Below are 15550 nucleotides of genomic sequence, written 5' to 3'. Positions count from 1 at the left end.
GAGATAAGTATAACTTATAAGTTCAGTCATGTGCTTAAGCAGCACATGATTGAAGCAACTAGAGGCTTTAATGTTTTGGATTTGGTGATAACATTACAAGATGTAGTTGTTAATGAAGTGTTGACCTGCTGCTGGTTGGTAAGAATGATCATGAGGTACTTGTTTGGGAAGTGATGAAACAAGAAAAGGTCACTGCCAAAAATGGATATATGTGGAAGTATAAAGCAGGTGATTATAGGGAGCTCTGTAGTCAGTTAGCATCAATACGTTGGGTAGATGAGCTGAGCAGAAAAGATGTTGACAATCATGGAAAGTCACCAGGAAGTATCTGACAAAAGCAATGTATGACTGCACACCAAGGGTTAAGTGAGTAAATAGAGTAGGAGTGAAATGCATGAACAGTGAAATCAAGCTGGTGCTGCTAAAGAAAATGTTATGGAGGAGGTACAAGACAGTTGCTGGTGATCAGATCCATGAAGAGTATAAAGTGCTGGCTAGAAAGGTGACGAGCATGATAAAGAAAGAGAAGGTGCAGTATGATAGGAGATTGGCTGGTCAGGCCAGGGTTAACTCAGGGGAATTTTTCTGCTACATGGCAAGCAAGAGGAAGAATCGCTATGGCAGATTAACATTGGTGGGTAGTCATGGCAGCAGACTAACAGCTGCAAAGGATATAGTGGAATTATTGAACAAGCACTTTATCAGCATATATCATACTGTTGTAAATGATCCGGTGCAATATATAGAAGAGAGGCAAGTATTAGGAGAATTGTAAGTGAGAGAAACAGGTGTGTCAGATGTTGGTTGGGTTAGATGTGGATAAGGCTGTGGGAATGGATGACATATCATCACATATTCTTAAGGAATGTGCACTGTGCACCACAGTTTGCTCTGCCCTTGACCTGGTTATTTAATGAAAGTCTTGCATTGGATAGTCATGGCAGTACATTGGGGTTCCTAACGAGTGGAAAGAAGGCAAAATAGTACCACTCCAGAAGCATGGGTCTAAGACAGAAGTCTCCAACTATAGGCCAGTCTGTATAACTGCGGTTGTTTGTGGTCAAGGTGTTGGAGAGATTGGTAAGGAATAGAATACAGAATTGGGTTGATTGGAAAACACTTGATCAAAGACTGGAGATCACAGATCGAGTTCAGAGGAAGATTGAACAGTTGGCATGAATTAATGGCGGTATGACATGAAAAATTAGGATATTTGGAAAGAACTTGATATAATATTCTAGAATGTGTTAGCAGAGATAATATCATATTGTATGGTTACTTAAAACAGAATTGGAGTGGAAAGGTTAGCAATGCATTTTTTTTAAGACAGGATGGTAGAGAAAAAATACCCTAAGGCTAAGATCTAGAGTGGGTTGATACAGTAAGAAGTGTTTTAGAAGACTGAAAATAAGATCTGACAATATTGGAGTCTTGACAGATACAGGTTAATTTGGGGGAAAATTGTTGAGTTTCTTCCAACTACCCTCTTCAACACTCTTGGCACAATCCAAACAAAGATTTATTGTAATTTGAAGTCACAATGTTAGCACCTCTTTATGGATTAGACTAATTTTACCCTCTTTTTTGCTTCTTTGAAATTTGTCCTATTAAACCAGTTAATCACAGGTATGCCATTAACTCAGTGGAGCATTCCATTAACTCACATTGTAGTATATCATTGAGTTCAGCTGCCTTATTAAAATTGAGCTTACTTGATACTTCACTTATCTCCTGCTCATTCATGAGTCCTTCCACCATCATTCCGTCTACACTTAAACTTCTCATGATATCACACTTACAAGAATGAATGAAATTGCTCGTTGTTTACATCGACTACATAGTCTGCAGTGGTTATGAATTTACCATTTTGTCCACTAATATCATTGTCTCATAATTACCACATAAACGTAGAAGAAAGAATGTATAGATGAAGTGCTCATATTGCACTTTATCTGCCATTATCAGCTGAATGACCTTCCTTTCTTGCTCCCTTTGGTTCTTATGAAGATTATAATGCTTTCTTGCACATTGCATACTTATTTTGTCTCCTGACATTTGGAATATACTTAAGTTATTACTGCTGTTAAATACCTCTTGATCAGAGGCCAAGCTGTAATGATCTCCTTTCCACCTATTTCCTCATTTTCTGTATGTAGCTGCAAGCTGTTTACTGTGCTTTTCATAATAACAGGAAATAGCTTGCAGCTATATACAATATTATCAAAAAGAAGGTGGACAGTCATGTAAAGAGAGGAATATGTGATCATCTCATGTGCTTTTCACCAACAGGAAAATAATTCTGCATCCATCTTCATGCACCCTCTGTTACATACTGCTTAAGATAGTTGGTCCTGTTAATAAAGAACTTTACTTTAACAACACAGGAGTAAAAAATTGAATTAATCCAGTATTTTGCCTAACAGTAACTGAAGCATTTTTAATAATAAAGATGACATAGTAGACAGCAATTTGAATAAGAACATAGAATTTCAAGTAAGCATTGAAGTATTGTGACATACACTCTGGGCACATTCATGTGGGGATGTTTTTGTCATTGTTCTTGTTGATTTAAAAGCAGAATAAGTCTCCCAGGCATTTTGACATCCATACTTGTTTAGTTTAGGAGAGTTCTGTAAAGCAAAGCAGATTTCCAGAACAATTTGTCACTTTTGAATTTTATATATAGTAAAAAAAAAAAAAAATTTACATAGTTATGGATTAGTTAGTTGGTTAGAACTTTTCTAAGTCAGTGTCCTTGGTAAATGTGGCGGTCGAGTTTAGCTAGTCTAGAAAACGTGTTTTTAAAGTTAAATATAGTGTGGCTTTTTGTCACAAATTGTGCTGCAATTGTGTATCGGTTAGAAACAAGTGTCCTTCAGTGGTATTATTGTTTAGAACTGTGTTGTATATATTGTGTTTTCACTGCCGTTTGTTTCACTATATCAACGTGTAAAGATGGCGTCCAACAAGAAACGTACGTCAGCGGCGCGCAGGACTTCTACTACTACAAGAAAGGCCGGCTCAGCGTTGGATTTTTCGCAATGGATGCGTTGCGGAAACTGCTATATGTATGCACCGAAAAATGTGAAGGATCTGTGGTCGGTCTGGCAAAATGAAAAGAACGAAAATGTCGACGTATGTGAGAAGTGTCGGGATAGGCTGGAGCGTTTAGGAATGGAAGCTGACATCGGGACCGTAGCGGAAGAACTTCGGCGGGAGTTTATGAAAATGAAAAATGACCTTCATCTTCTTCATGAGGAAGTGGAAGTGATCGGTAAGGAGATACTGGAAGTTAAAGCGGAGTTTAATGTGTTAAACAGAGAAATTAGGACTATAGAGATTACTTTAGCTGAAGTAACTAGAACAGGATTACATATGGGTGAGTCTTTGGTGAATGATTCAGTAATAAATAGTATGGGAGTGATTGTGAGTCAATATAATAAAACCACAAGTGGCCTAGAAGAAATGAGATGTAGTGAGAGTGGGGGGGGTAAGTAATAGAGAGTTGAGCAATGAAGCTGGGAGAGTCATGCTGAATAGTGTAGAGAATGAGTCCATGAGTGTGGACTTGAATGAAGTTAAGAGTAGTAAAATATATGGTGATTCTATGATTAAGGGTATGGAGAGTGGTATGCATGAGGAGTGCTTGACTGATGGGACAATAGAAAGAGTGGCTTTAGCAATAAAGAGAGGGCATGAAGCAGACAAGATGATAGTTATGGTGGGTACGAATGACCTGAGAGGTAGTATAAATCGGGTAGGAAAAGATTTAAGAACATTATTAGATATTTTGAAGAGGAAAAGTGTCAATGGGAGAATAGTGTGTGTGCTGCCTCGTTTTGACAATTACGAGTTAAGTAGACGAGCAATGATAATGAATGATATGATTGCAAGAATGTGCAGAAAAAGAGGTCTGGAGTTTGTTGATGTTTGGAGTGTGTTTGAAGGAAAAAGGCAGTTGTATGCTAGAGATGGACTGCATCTTAACATGGAAGGACATAAGCGATTGAAGAAGTTATTGTTTTCTGAACAGGTTGAAGTTATTGGGCAGGGAAACTAATATTGAAAAGGTTGAGTGTAAGAGAGAGAAACTTTAGCACTGATTGTGTATTTATTGATCCTTATAGGCTGAATAAATTGCAGAAGAGAGAGGATAAAAATCGGCATAGGACTACGGTAGTTAATGACTTATATATCAGTTCTAAAGCCGGTACAAGATCTAGAGGGAATCTGCAATTTTTGTATACCAATGCTAGAAGCATTCGAAATAAGAGAGAAGAATTTTTGGCATTAGTCAGTGAAATCTCACCAAAAGTTGTAGGCATTAGTGAAACTTGGCTGTCAGCAGAAGATGTGGTCACTGGAATTGAATGTGATGGGTACACTATTTTCAGGGAGGATAGAGAAGATAGAACAGGGGGAGGAGTACTGTTGATGATAGCTGATGTGTTGCAGCCAAAGAAAGTAGTATATCATGATGATAGACATGTGAATAAGAGTTCATTTGAGGCAGTCTGGTGCGAAATAGCGACCAACGCAACCAAATATGCAGTTGGATGCTGCTATAGGCCAGGGAGTACGGGGGGAGATATTGAATTCATGCATCAGCAACTTAGTGCAATGAGTGAAGGCTTGGTGATTATTATGGGGGATTTTAATTACGGTGATATCAATTGGAAGGAGGAAATATCACGTAGCAAAAAGGAAATGGAATTCATACATCTTCTACGAGATAATTACTTGAAACAGCACGTAACTGAAGGGACACGTGGTGTGAGAGTGTTGGACCTGGTTATTGGTTCAGAGGTTATATGCATAAGTAAGGTGTCCTCGTTACCTCCAGTTGGTGAAAGCGATCATGTGGTATTGACTTGGGAGGTTGCAAAATCTGTGGATTTTTCTATTAAGAAGGGGTATGTACGGAACTACAGGTTAGGCAATTATAACAAGCTTCGGAGTGAGCTTGCAGCCATCCCATGGCAGAACATATTGCAAGGGAAAGATGTTAGCAGTGCTTGGGATAAAATCAGCGGGTATCTGAGGAAAGCAATATCAGATTGTGTACCCATGGTTAGGAGGTCAAACAAGGCAGGCATTAGATGGATGAGCAGTAGTATCATGCTTGAACTGCAAAAAAAAGAAAATGTTATGGAGAATTTACAAGGAGAAAGGCGATCAGGACACCCATGAGCAGTACAAGGCTCAAGCTAGGAAAGTTACCAGCATAGTAAGAAAAGCTAAATCAGATTATGAGAAGACCTTAGCCAAAGAGATCAAGGGTAATCCCAAAGAGTTCTTCCGCTATGTGGCAAGTAAGAGGAAGAATGACTTCGGAAGGATAACCTTAGTGGGTGCTGATGGTATTGAGGTGACAAAATCAGATGTAATAGTCGAGTTACTGAGTGATCACTTTTCAAAAGTCTATCACCCAAGTGAGGATATCTCTATACCTACAGCAATACCTAATGTGAGAATTGAAGCTAAAGAATCAGAGGTATTAAATATATTGCAAAACTTAAATGCAAACACTGCGGTAGGCTTAGATGGAATATCAGCTCGGGTGTTGCGTGAATGTGCAAATGAATTGTCAACCCCTCTCACCTGGATATTTAACTTAAGTTTGAACTCTGGTATGGTCCCTAGGGAGTGGAAGTTAGGCAAAGTGGTTCCTTTGCATAAGGGTGGCTCTAAAACTGCGGTATTGAATTACAGACCAATCACCATCTCAGGAGTAGTGGTAAAAGTATTGGAAAAGTTGGTTAAAGACAAAATTCAAGAATGGGTGGATCAGGATATGATACTCTATAGAGGCCAACATGGTTTTGTTAAAGGTAGATCCTGCCTTAGCAATCTATTAACTATTCATAATAGAATAACATCTGAGTTGGACAAAGGAACTGGCTACACAGTGGTACTTCTGGATTTTGCTAAGGCTTTTGACAGGATACCCCATAGAACACTGTTACGCAAATTGGAGCAGATGGGAATGGATATTAAATTGGTGATATGGATAGGAGAATGGCTCAGGGAGAGATACCATAAGGTGGTGTATGGAGGAGCCTAGTCCAGAATGAGGCAGGTGACGAGTGGTGTGCCTCAGGGCTCTGTGCTTGGGCCAATGTTGTTTAATTTGTATATAAATGATATAGGAAACGGCTTAAAGGGAGATATTCAGTTGTTTGCTGATGATGCAAAGTTGTGTAGTGCAATAAAAAATCAAGCAGATGTTGAAAGTTTGCAGGAGGATTTAAATAAGCTGGTAAAATGGGCAAAAGAAAATGGATGTCAGTTCAATGTGGAAAAGTGTAAAGTCATGCATTTTGGGATTAAAAGATTACCAGCTGTGTACTACATCGATGGAAAGGTACTCCAAGAGATTGATGAGGCTAGGGACTTAGGGGTATTGGTAGATAGGGAGATGAAGTTCAGAGGACACATTGCTAAGGTGTCCAAGATTGCACATAGGATTACTTGGTTGTTGAGGAACACACTGACATCCAGAGATAAAGAGGTTATTATTCCCCTTTATAAAGCATTGATACTTCCACATTTGGATTACTGTGCTCAGGTCTGGTCACCTGGATTCCTTGGAGATGAGGAGGCTGTGGAGAGGGTTCAGAGAAGAGTGACCAAGTTGGTGAGTGATATAAAAAATGCTCCCTACATTGATAGATTGAGAGCTTGTGGATTGCAGAGATTGGTTGATAGGCGAAGAAGAGGGGATGTGATAGAAACATTCAAATTACTAAAAGGTTTTTATAGGATTGATGCAGGGGGAAATGTTTCAGCTGTGTGAAAGTGATGGAAGAACAAGAGGTCATCTCTGGAAATTAAAGAAGAGTGTGGTTAACAAAGGTGTCAGAACAAGGTTTTTTGCCTGGAGGGTGGTGAATGAGTGGAATTCATTGCCTGACTTAGTTGTGAGCTCTTCGTCTGTAAATGAATTCAAGAAGAGATATGACAGATATTGTTTTGCTAGTTTGGGTCTCCCGCGATGAGTCTACTGACTCCATGGAGATACCCGCAATAATAATAATAGTTATGGATTAGCAGACCTTGGTAAAATACTGCATGTAAAATGTGCTCTGACATTTTACATGCAGGTAGATGGAGAAAGACTGTTATCATAAAAACAAACCAGGATTCAAAAGTGACAGATTATTCTTAGACTTGACCTGTGCTTTACAAAACATTAATAACCTTAACAATATCATCATCATCATCATCATACGTATCAAGGATTTAGGCCTAGCATGGCCTGTTCCGGCCTTAGAAGTCATCGTTGAATCATTTAAGAGGACGTCCTGGTTTTCTTTTTCCTAATGGCTTGTACTTCAAGGCTTGTTTTGGTAATCTTTCTGTTTTCATTCTTTGAACGTGTTCCATCCATTTATGTTTATATTTTTTAATAATATAGATTTAAAACAATATAGATTTAAAAAAAACTTCTAGACATCTGTGAGACTGTAATTCTGTATTAAAAAAAAAAACTACCTACCTTTGACTACTCTTGTTTTTACTAAGTTCTCCAACAGACCAGCATGGTCCTTTATCTAATGAAAGAGTGTACTTAGTGCCTTGCTGAAGTGGCCTATCATAGGTTTGTCAACTATGAAAGTAAATGTTAGTCCGTTTCGAAGAATGTCGTCAGCAACTTTACTGTCATACATTTAACTTGAAATATTTTATTTTTCTCTGCTTGTTATTACAGCTCTAACCTAATCATTTGCACTAGAAGATTTCACAAAAGAAATTATCTCAAAATATGCTGCTTTTGGAAAATAGTTTTGATAAACATGCACCATTACTTCTAAATGTGTGTGTGTGTGCACGCGTGCACGCGTATTTTTTATATATAATATTATGTGCCAGCAACTTTTACTGTCATACATTTAACTTGGAATATTTTATTTTTCTCTGCTTGTTATTACAGCTCTAACCTAATCATTTGCACTAGAAGATTTCACAACAGTTTTTGCATGTTGAATTCAATAAATTTTTTTGACTTTATCTTGTATTAAAGTAAATTAGGAACTACACAAATCTTCTGTTGTATGTGAATTGCATCTCACAGGATACATAAACATGCTTTAATGTTTGTTTGTATATCCTGTGTTTTTTGTAAGAGGAATTTAACTGCCCATTTTATTTTTAAGCACCATCATATTCTAGTCGTCTGGTGGCTTATTTTCTGCAACGGCTAGATAATAGTAATGAGCGTATAAGAATTGGTGCCTTAACAGTATTGAAACATCTTATTAATTCATGTGGTAAGTATTTTTGAAATGATAGATTTTGAGTAAAATTATGATGAAATATAATTTATTATATAAGAATGAATGAATGGAGTGAGTAAAATGCATGAATGAAGAGATGTGGGAGAGTTATTGGTGAGGCAAGAGGTATGCAAACTTTTTTTGAAAAACCCATTTTTTTTTTTTTTTTTTATATTTTTCAAATTATTGAAGTTGGGCAGAGAATACTTTGGGATGGGGGTGGACATAGAAATTTTTTGGAAGGAGAAGGATATTATAGGATAAGATCAGGGGTGGTAGAACAGGATGTGAGCCGTTTCGACTGTGCATCGTTTTCGGAGCTCATGGGGGAAGTGGTCATGAGCTCCGAAGACGACACACAGTCAAAACGGCTCACAATCCGTTCTCCCCCCCCCCCCCCCCCCAATCTTATCTCATAATATCCTTCTCCTTCCCCAAAAATTTCTATGTCCACCCCCATCCCAAAGTATTCTCTACCCACCTTCAATAATTTAAAAAATATAAACAACTCAATATAAAGGTCACTAGTGGGGTGCCACAGGGATCTGTTTTGGAACCATTATTGTTTAACTTGTACTTTAATGACATTGGGACTAGCTTATATATGTGTGCTTATATTTGATATGTGCAGCAAGGTCTTGATATTTGGTAGGCAAGGTAGGGATGTAGAGTATACATACAATTAATGGAGAAATTTTGAAGGAGATGGAGGAAATGAGAGATCTGGGCGTAATGGTGGACAGAGACTTGAAGTTTAGGGGTCACATTTCTGAAATTGCAAGAACATCCAAATGATTATGGCAATAATGAGGAGAACATCGGCATTCAGAAGCAAAGCGGTTATGATTAGTCAATCAAGCCGAGAAAAATCCTAGTGAGTTCTTTCGATATGTAGCAAGTAGAAGGTCATATGACCATCGGAGGATGATGCTAGGTGACACTGGAAGATTGATAACCAGTGGAGAGGATATAGTTGAATTATTCAGTTATCAGTTTATCCGTATATTTCATCCTCATGAAGACAACATGTAGTGTAGAATGTGTGGCAGTGGAGGTATTGATGGAGAATGAACAGGAAGTATATGAGGAATTAAGCAAACTTGATGTTAATAAGGCAGTAGGATTTGATCCTGTATTGTGATGTGTCTTGAGGGAATGCCCTGTGGAATTAATGGCTCTTTTGGCACATCTATTTAACATGAGTCTTGCAACAGGGTGAGTCCCAACAGAATGGAAGATGGAAAAAATTATTCCACTTCACAAAGAGGGGGAGGATAAGACTAAGGCTGCAAGTTATAGGCTAATCTGTGTGTCCGGGATTGTTATTAAGGTATTAGAAAAGTTGGTGGGGACTAGGATTCAGAAGGGGATTGATAATAGCAGTATTCTTTATTATGGTCAGTATGGATTTGTTAGGGGAGGTCATAGGTCATGTTTCAGTAATCTGTTTATGTATTACAAGAAGGTGACAAACTCACTCAATAAAAAAAGATGCATATATGGTGGTATACCTGGATTTTTCAAAGTCCTTGGGTAGACTGCCACCTCACAAGCTAGTAGCTAAACTGAAACAGATGGGATTAGATAATAGACTAGCACGTTGAAAAGTGATAGACAGGTATCAGCAGGTTGTATATGGAGGAATGATATCCCAAAAGGGAAAAGTCATTAATGAAGTGCCACAGAGATCTGTTTTGATACCATTATTGTTTAATTTGTAAAAGACATTGGTACCGGCTTAACTGGAGATGTACAGCTGATGATGGGAAGGGCTATGAGAAGTAGAGCAGGCATTGTGACCCTATATGCTGATCTGAATAGACTATAAGGCCACTATAAGATGAGAGATCTGGGAGTGATGGTAGACTTGAATTTCAGTGGTTACATTGCTAAAATTTGCAGGTACATCCCAATGGATTATGGCAATAATGGGGAATATATAGACATGCAGAAACAAAGAGGTTATGGTTTCCCTGTAAAAGGCTTTGATCAAGCCACATATGAATTACTGTGCATGGCTTTTTTTGCCTGGTTTTCAGGATGATGAGGATGTATTGGAGAAGGTCCAAAGAAAGTTAGTCTCAGGTCTATGGAATGTCAGATATGAGATTGAGGAAATGCTAATTACAGATCCTTGTGAGTAGAGGAAGAAAGGGGATGCGATTGAGACATTGGTGAAGCATTGTTACCAGATTAATCTGGAGAAGATATTTCATTGAGTAGAGGGAGACAAGGGTAGAACCACAGGCCATCCATGTAAGCTGTATAAGGATGGTGATAGCAGGGGAGTGAGAAGCAGGTTCTTTGCATTGATTGGTGAGTGGAATGCATTGCCTGAAAGTGTGGTGAATGTGCAATATCTATCACACCATTCCTTAAACTCATTCACTGTTCGTGCCCTCACTACTTTATCAGGGAGTGCATTTTCCATGGTCCAATCCTACATGAAAAAAAGCTACTACTTATCTTCTTACCACTTCCATTCATAATTTCCAGGGATAGTCTCTTGTTCTTGCTCCTTCCTCTTGATCTGCAATAGAAAAGAACTTCCTAGTTGCAATCCTGTAACTATCCCTCCAACAGTTTAAACTTATTGATCATATCAAGTCTACTTCTTCTCTTGACCAAGCTCTGCAGTTCACATATCCTCAGTCTATCCTCATAGTTAATATTGTACATTCTGGATATAATTTTTGTTATTCACATTTGCACTCTCTTCAAGCTTAATTTATTCCCTTCAAAACCTGGGGACCAGATCTGAGCACAATAATCCAGATGTGGTCTGATCAGGGCTTTATACAATGGAACTACAACTTTTCTATCTCTATAGCTCAGTGCCTTTCTTAATACTTGTAGCAATCCTCTGAGTTACCTTCATGATATGTCCCCTAATTAACAATTTAATTGGGAAAAAAAGAGCAAAGCTAATAATTCTGATTAAGTACTGCTACATTTTATGTATTTTATTTTATATATAATTTATATTTAGATATAAAATTTTTTATTTCATATATAATCTTATATATTGTGTTCTATGTGTGGATTTTCATCAAGGTGGGTCATGCTTTGCTTGCTTAAAAGTATTGTAGCATATTTGGCTGGGGAAAAACAAAACAAAACTTGAGAATATATTGTGGTGAAAAAAAAAAGTTGATGATACTTTATCGTTTGCATGGAAAGATGTGTTTTTAATCACAAAGTTCCCATCTCTATACTAAACTTAAGAATATTATCTGCACAGTATTCTTCTCCCTTTCCTTTAATTTGTTGCTTTGTGCTGATGATACCACAAAGCAGAAAAGAGTTTGCACACTTTACCTCTCTCCACATTTAATTTCTAACCTGAATCTTCTTTCTGTACTTTCCTTTTTGTCAACTTCATTCAGTTTCACTTTATTTATTGTTCTTCTTTCCTTCTTAAGGTAAATCCTGTTTTGTCCTCCAATTTTAACAGTCAAGTACAATATGAAACTACCTATTGCAAGGTAAGAAATGTTCCTGACTTTTGTGATTCCCATCCACAAAAGTAGAAAAACTATACTACATTAGTACTATCAGTTTGCTGATGATCTTTTTTCTTATTTTTTAAATTTTATATATTTACATTTTTTTTTTTTTTTTACTGGAAATCTCACTCTAGAGACCAAACATTGGACTTTTTTTCCCAAGCCAAATCAAGTCACCAATGAATGGAGTAGTGGCATCAGGCAATGAAATCTATCTCCTGCCTAAAGATAATCCCATACATTCATGGCCTGTGATGGGTTTCAAATCTGCAGCCTGTTGGTTGGAGAGCAGGTTATGTTGCCATTTGGCCAACCAGACCAGCATTATAATCTGTTGCCAGAACCAGCTGCTGTGATAATATAGCAATTTGCAAGTTATAAATAATACATTTTGAACAGATTGACTTATTTAAAAGTTCAACTCAATGTAGTTAATCTTTTTCAACAAATTTCCTTTAAATTTGCATTGTTTAACATATTGGTATCAATAGCTACTTTTAGTCGATTTTTCTTTATGTAGATTAATGGTGAAATACTTTAGAGTATTTTCTTCTTATTTTTTTTCTGTAAATTGAAAACTAATTTTTTGCATTATTAACATAGTTGAATATATATTGAGTGACCACTTTATTAGGAACACCTACCCATTTAGGAAAATAGACCATTCCTGAAGATGATGAGTCTGCTGTTTTCTGTATAACTCAGACAGACAGACATCTGACAGTTCTGTTTTTTTTATTTGATCACAATGGGTAAAAGAGTAACTAACGTGACTCTCATCATGGCGGGATTGTTTGGTGCCGATATCTCACATGTCTACTCTTCAGGGTTTTCATGCAGAACAGTGTTCAGGATGTACCAGGAGTGGTGTAATAACCAGACAACTGCCAGTGACACCCCTGTGGACAGAAACAGCTCGATGCATGAAGTCAGAGTAGAAAGACAAGGATAGTAAAATGTGGCAAGATGGCTGCAACCAGTCAAATCACAGCTTGATGCAACAGTGGTGATCAGAACATCATCTCGGAGTGTAGTTCATCACATGTTGTCACAGATGGGGTACAAGAGCAGATGACCATCCCAGGTCCTAATGCTCTCAGCTAAGAACAGGAAGATGTGGCTTCAGCAAGCATGAGATCACCAACACTTGAAAAGCTAACAACTGGAAAAAATTTCCTGGTCTGATGAGTCCTGGTTTGTACTCCAACAACATGAAGCCATGGATCCTTCCTGTCAGGTAGCAACAGCTCAGACTGGAGGCTGGGATATGATGCTGTGGGGAATGTTTTCTTGGTGCATGTTATGTCCCTCGATACCAGTTGAACTTTACCTGAGTGCTACAGCCTATCTTTACATCATTGCTGATCAGGTTCGCATATTCATGTCTGCAGTTTATCCATTGTCAAATGAGTTCTTACTGCACGAAAATGCACCCTGCCACAAAGCACATAGCATATTGAAGTGGTTTGAGGAACATGACAGCAAGTTTACTTCAGTGGCCAGCTCAGTCACCAACAGGGCCATACTAATGCACATGTGCATTAGGCTCTAGCTCATGTCTTGAAAAATTAGGGCAAGGATCCCAAACAATGATGGGGGGTGAGGCTGGAGCATTTTAGCAGCTCGGGCCCTGCCTGCTTCGAGAAAAGTGCAAGTATGGCTCTAGTCACCAGACCTCAACCCAATAGTGCATCTCTAGGATGAGGTGAAAAGAGCAGTTTGTAGCAGCAGCCTGCAACCATCCAATCTGCAACATTTGGGTAATGCCATTGTGACAATACAGAGAAACACTCCAATGGAACATTTTAGATTCATAGTTGAATCAATACCACAGAGAATACATGCTGTTCTGAAAAGCAAATGGGAGGGACACGCGCTATTAAATGCTATTCCTAATAAAATGGCTACTTAGTGTATACTACATGTATTATATTATGTATTATTATTAGTCTGTTTTTAATTTAAGAATCTGCTGTATTCATATATTATTATTTTTTTTTTAAGATGTATATATTTCAGACAAAATATCTTCAATTTTGTCAGGACTGAGGATAGTTTTGAATGATAGTAGTAATAAGGTAAGTAACTGCATAGTATTTCTTTTATCTGTTTTTAGAATTATAGCATATATAAAGTGACAATATTCAAAGTCATACCCATATTTCCTTTACGTAATTTTCATTTTAAAGCATCTTACTGCTATCAAGTTATCTGATCTTGGGCAACCTTCACTGAATGTAATAAAGGAGTTTTATTTTCAACCAGAAGATAATATCTTATGTAATTAATTTAATAAATTGCTTGCTTATAGATTGATTTTCCTTCCACGAGTTTAATTTCAACGGAGATACTTTCAAAGATGCCTTGCTGCTGTTTCTGAAATATGAAGTAATTCCTATATCTGACAACATGGCGGCACTATTTATCTCTGTCTGGTGTAAACTTAATATCTGCTCTGTTTATACGAAATAATTTTGAAATAAATAAGTATTCTCCAATAATATTTTATTTTACATGACTTGTATGACATCACCATTCTTATAAAAATTGAAGATAATACCCTTAAAAATTAATTTAACAAGACCATTTTCATTTGTGGTACTGCCAACTATAATTTTCCCATTGTCCTCTTTAACCATTAAGTAGGTATGCAGTTGGCATGAGTATTGGCATAAGCTTATTTCATGGTTCTCAACATGAATTAGCTTAGTGTAATTATATCCTTGAACATACATGATGAAAAGGGTTTTTTGTAAGGTAACTGTTTTTTTTTTATTTAAAAAACACATTTACTGTATTTATTCAAATATAACTTACCCTCATGTATATCTTGCACCCCTGATTTTACTTAATGAGAAAAGAAATTAAAAAGTTTCACATAATCCTTGCACACGGAAAAAGTTTAAAACTGTAAGAAATAGATAGTGAATGTTGTTTGAGAGTTTGGGATATGATTTCACCTGAAATAATTGCCAAGAGTTTTTTTAAAATCCAGCATCTCTAATGCTCTGGATGGGAACAAAGATTACACTATTTGGGTAGCTGCCAATGCAAACGAGGAACCCGCTTGCAAGACGGAAGTAGCAATAGCAAATAGGAGATTCTTAGTAAGTCATACACATTTTCAGTTTTTGTAGATCATGGTGATCTTATGCTTCTGAAATGATAAAAGGACAAGCAATAATGAAATTGTTTTAATTTAATTACAGAAGCATTGTCGCTAAAAGTTCAAATATATGTGTGATTGAAGATGAGCGAATGATCGCGTAAATAACTTTGATTTAAATTAAAATTTAAATGCATTCATTATATAATTAATGTGGGCAATTATAAATTATAACGAATGCTGAGAATTTAATTATAAATATCAATTTAGTTTTATTTTCTGAAAAACTTGAGTTTACGAAAATCCTTGCATATATCTCACATCACCATTTTTTAACTTTAATTTTGGGGCAATAAGTGTGAGTTATGTTCTAGTAAATATGGTACCTTACCTTGCAAAGACAAGTCTGAGATGGATCATGTTTTTGAGATCACTGAACTTTTCATGAACTTTTCTATTAAATTATTTTATGGATAATTTTTTATAAATTCACTCTTCATTATGCACAATAAATGAAAGGAAATGCAAACTACACATTTTCATTTTGTGAAGTGCAAAACTTAAGGCAAAGGACCAAAATATATTAAAAACACTGGAGAAAAGTGTTTTGTTGTGACTAAAAACAATCAAGATATGCTCCTTTCAGGCAAATTGCTCAAGGA

The 15550-nt window shown here is 36.9% G+C and overlaps 1 protein-coding gene across 2 annotated transcripts in view; it reads left to right on the top strand.

The window, feature by feature from the left end:
- The window catches only part of c11.1 (maestro heat like repeat family protein c11.1), a 763927-nt gene that overhangs the window by 190832 nt on the left and 557545 nt on the right, over positions 1–15550 (top strand). For both annotated transcript variants that reach the window (XM_090407949.1, XM_090407950.1), the window contains exons 11-12: positions 8157–8270; positions 13787–13860. In XM_090407949.1, coding sequence (XP_090264075.1) covers positions 8157–8270; positions 13787–13860 — 188 coding nt within the window. The remainder of the gene's footprint in view (positions 1–8156; positions 8271–13786; positions 13861–15550) is intronic.

The sequence above is a fragment of the Typopeltis vanoorti genome, chromosome 18 (genome assembly GCF_054136105.1).
Source record: "Typopeltis vanoorti isolate ZY-2024b chromosome 18, IOZ_Tvanoo_1.0, whole genome shotgun sequence".
NCBI lineage: Eukaryota > Metazoa > Arthropoda > Arachnida > Uropygi > Thelyphonidae > Typopeltis > Typopeltis vanoorti.
The sequence above is the reverse complement of the archived record's forward strand: the minus strand, read 5'-3'. Positions and strand labels throughout refer to the sequence as shown.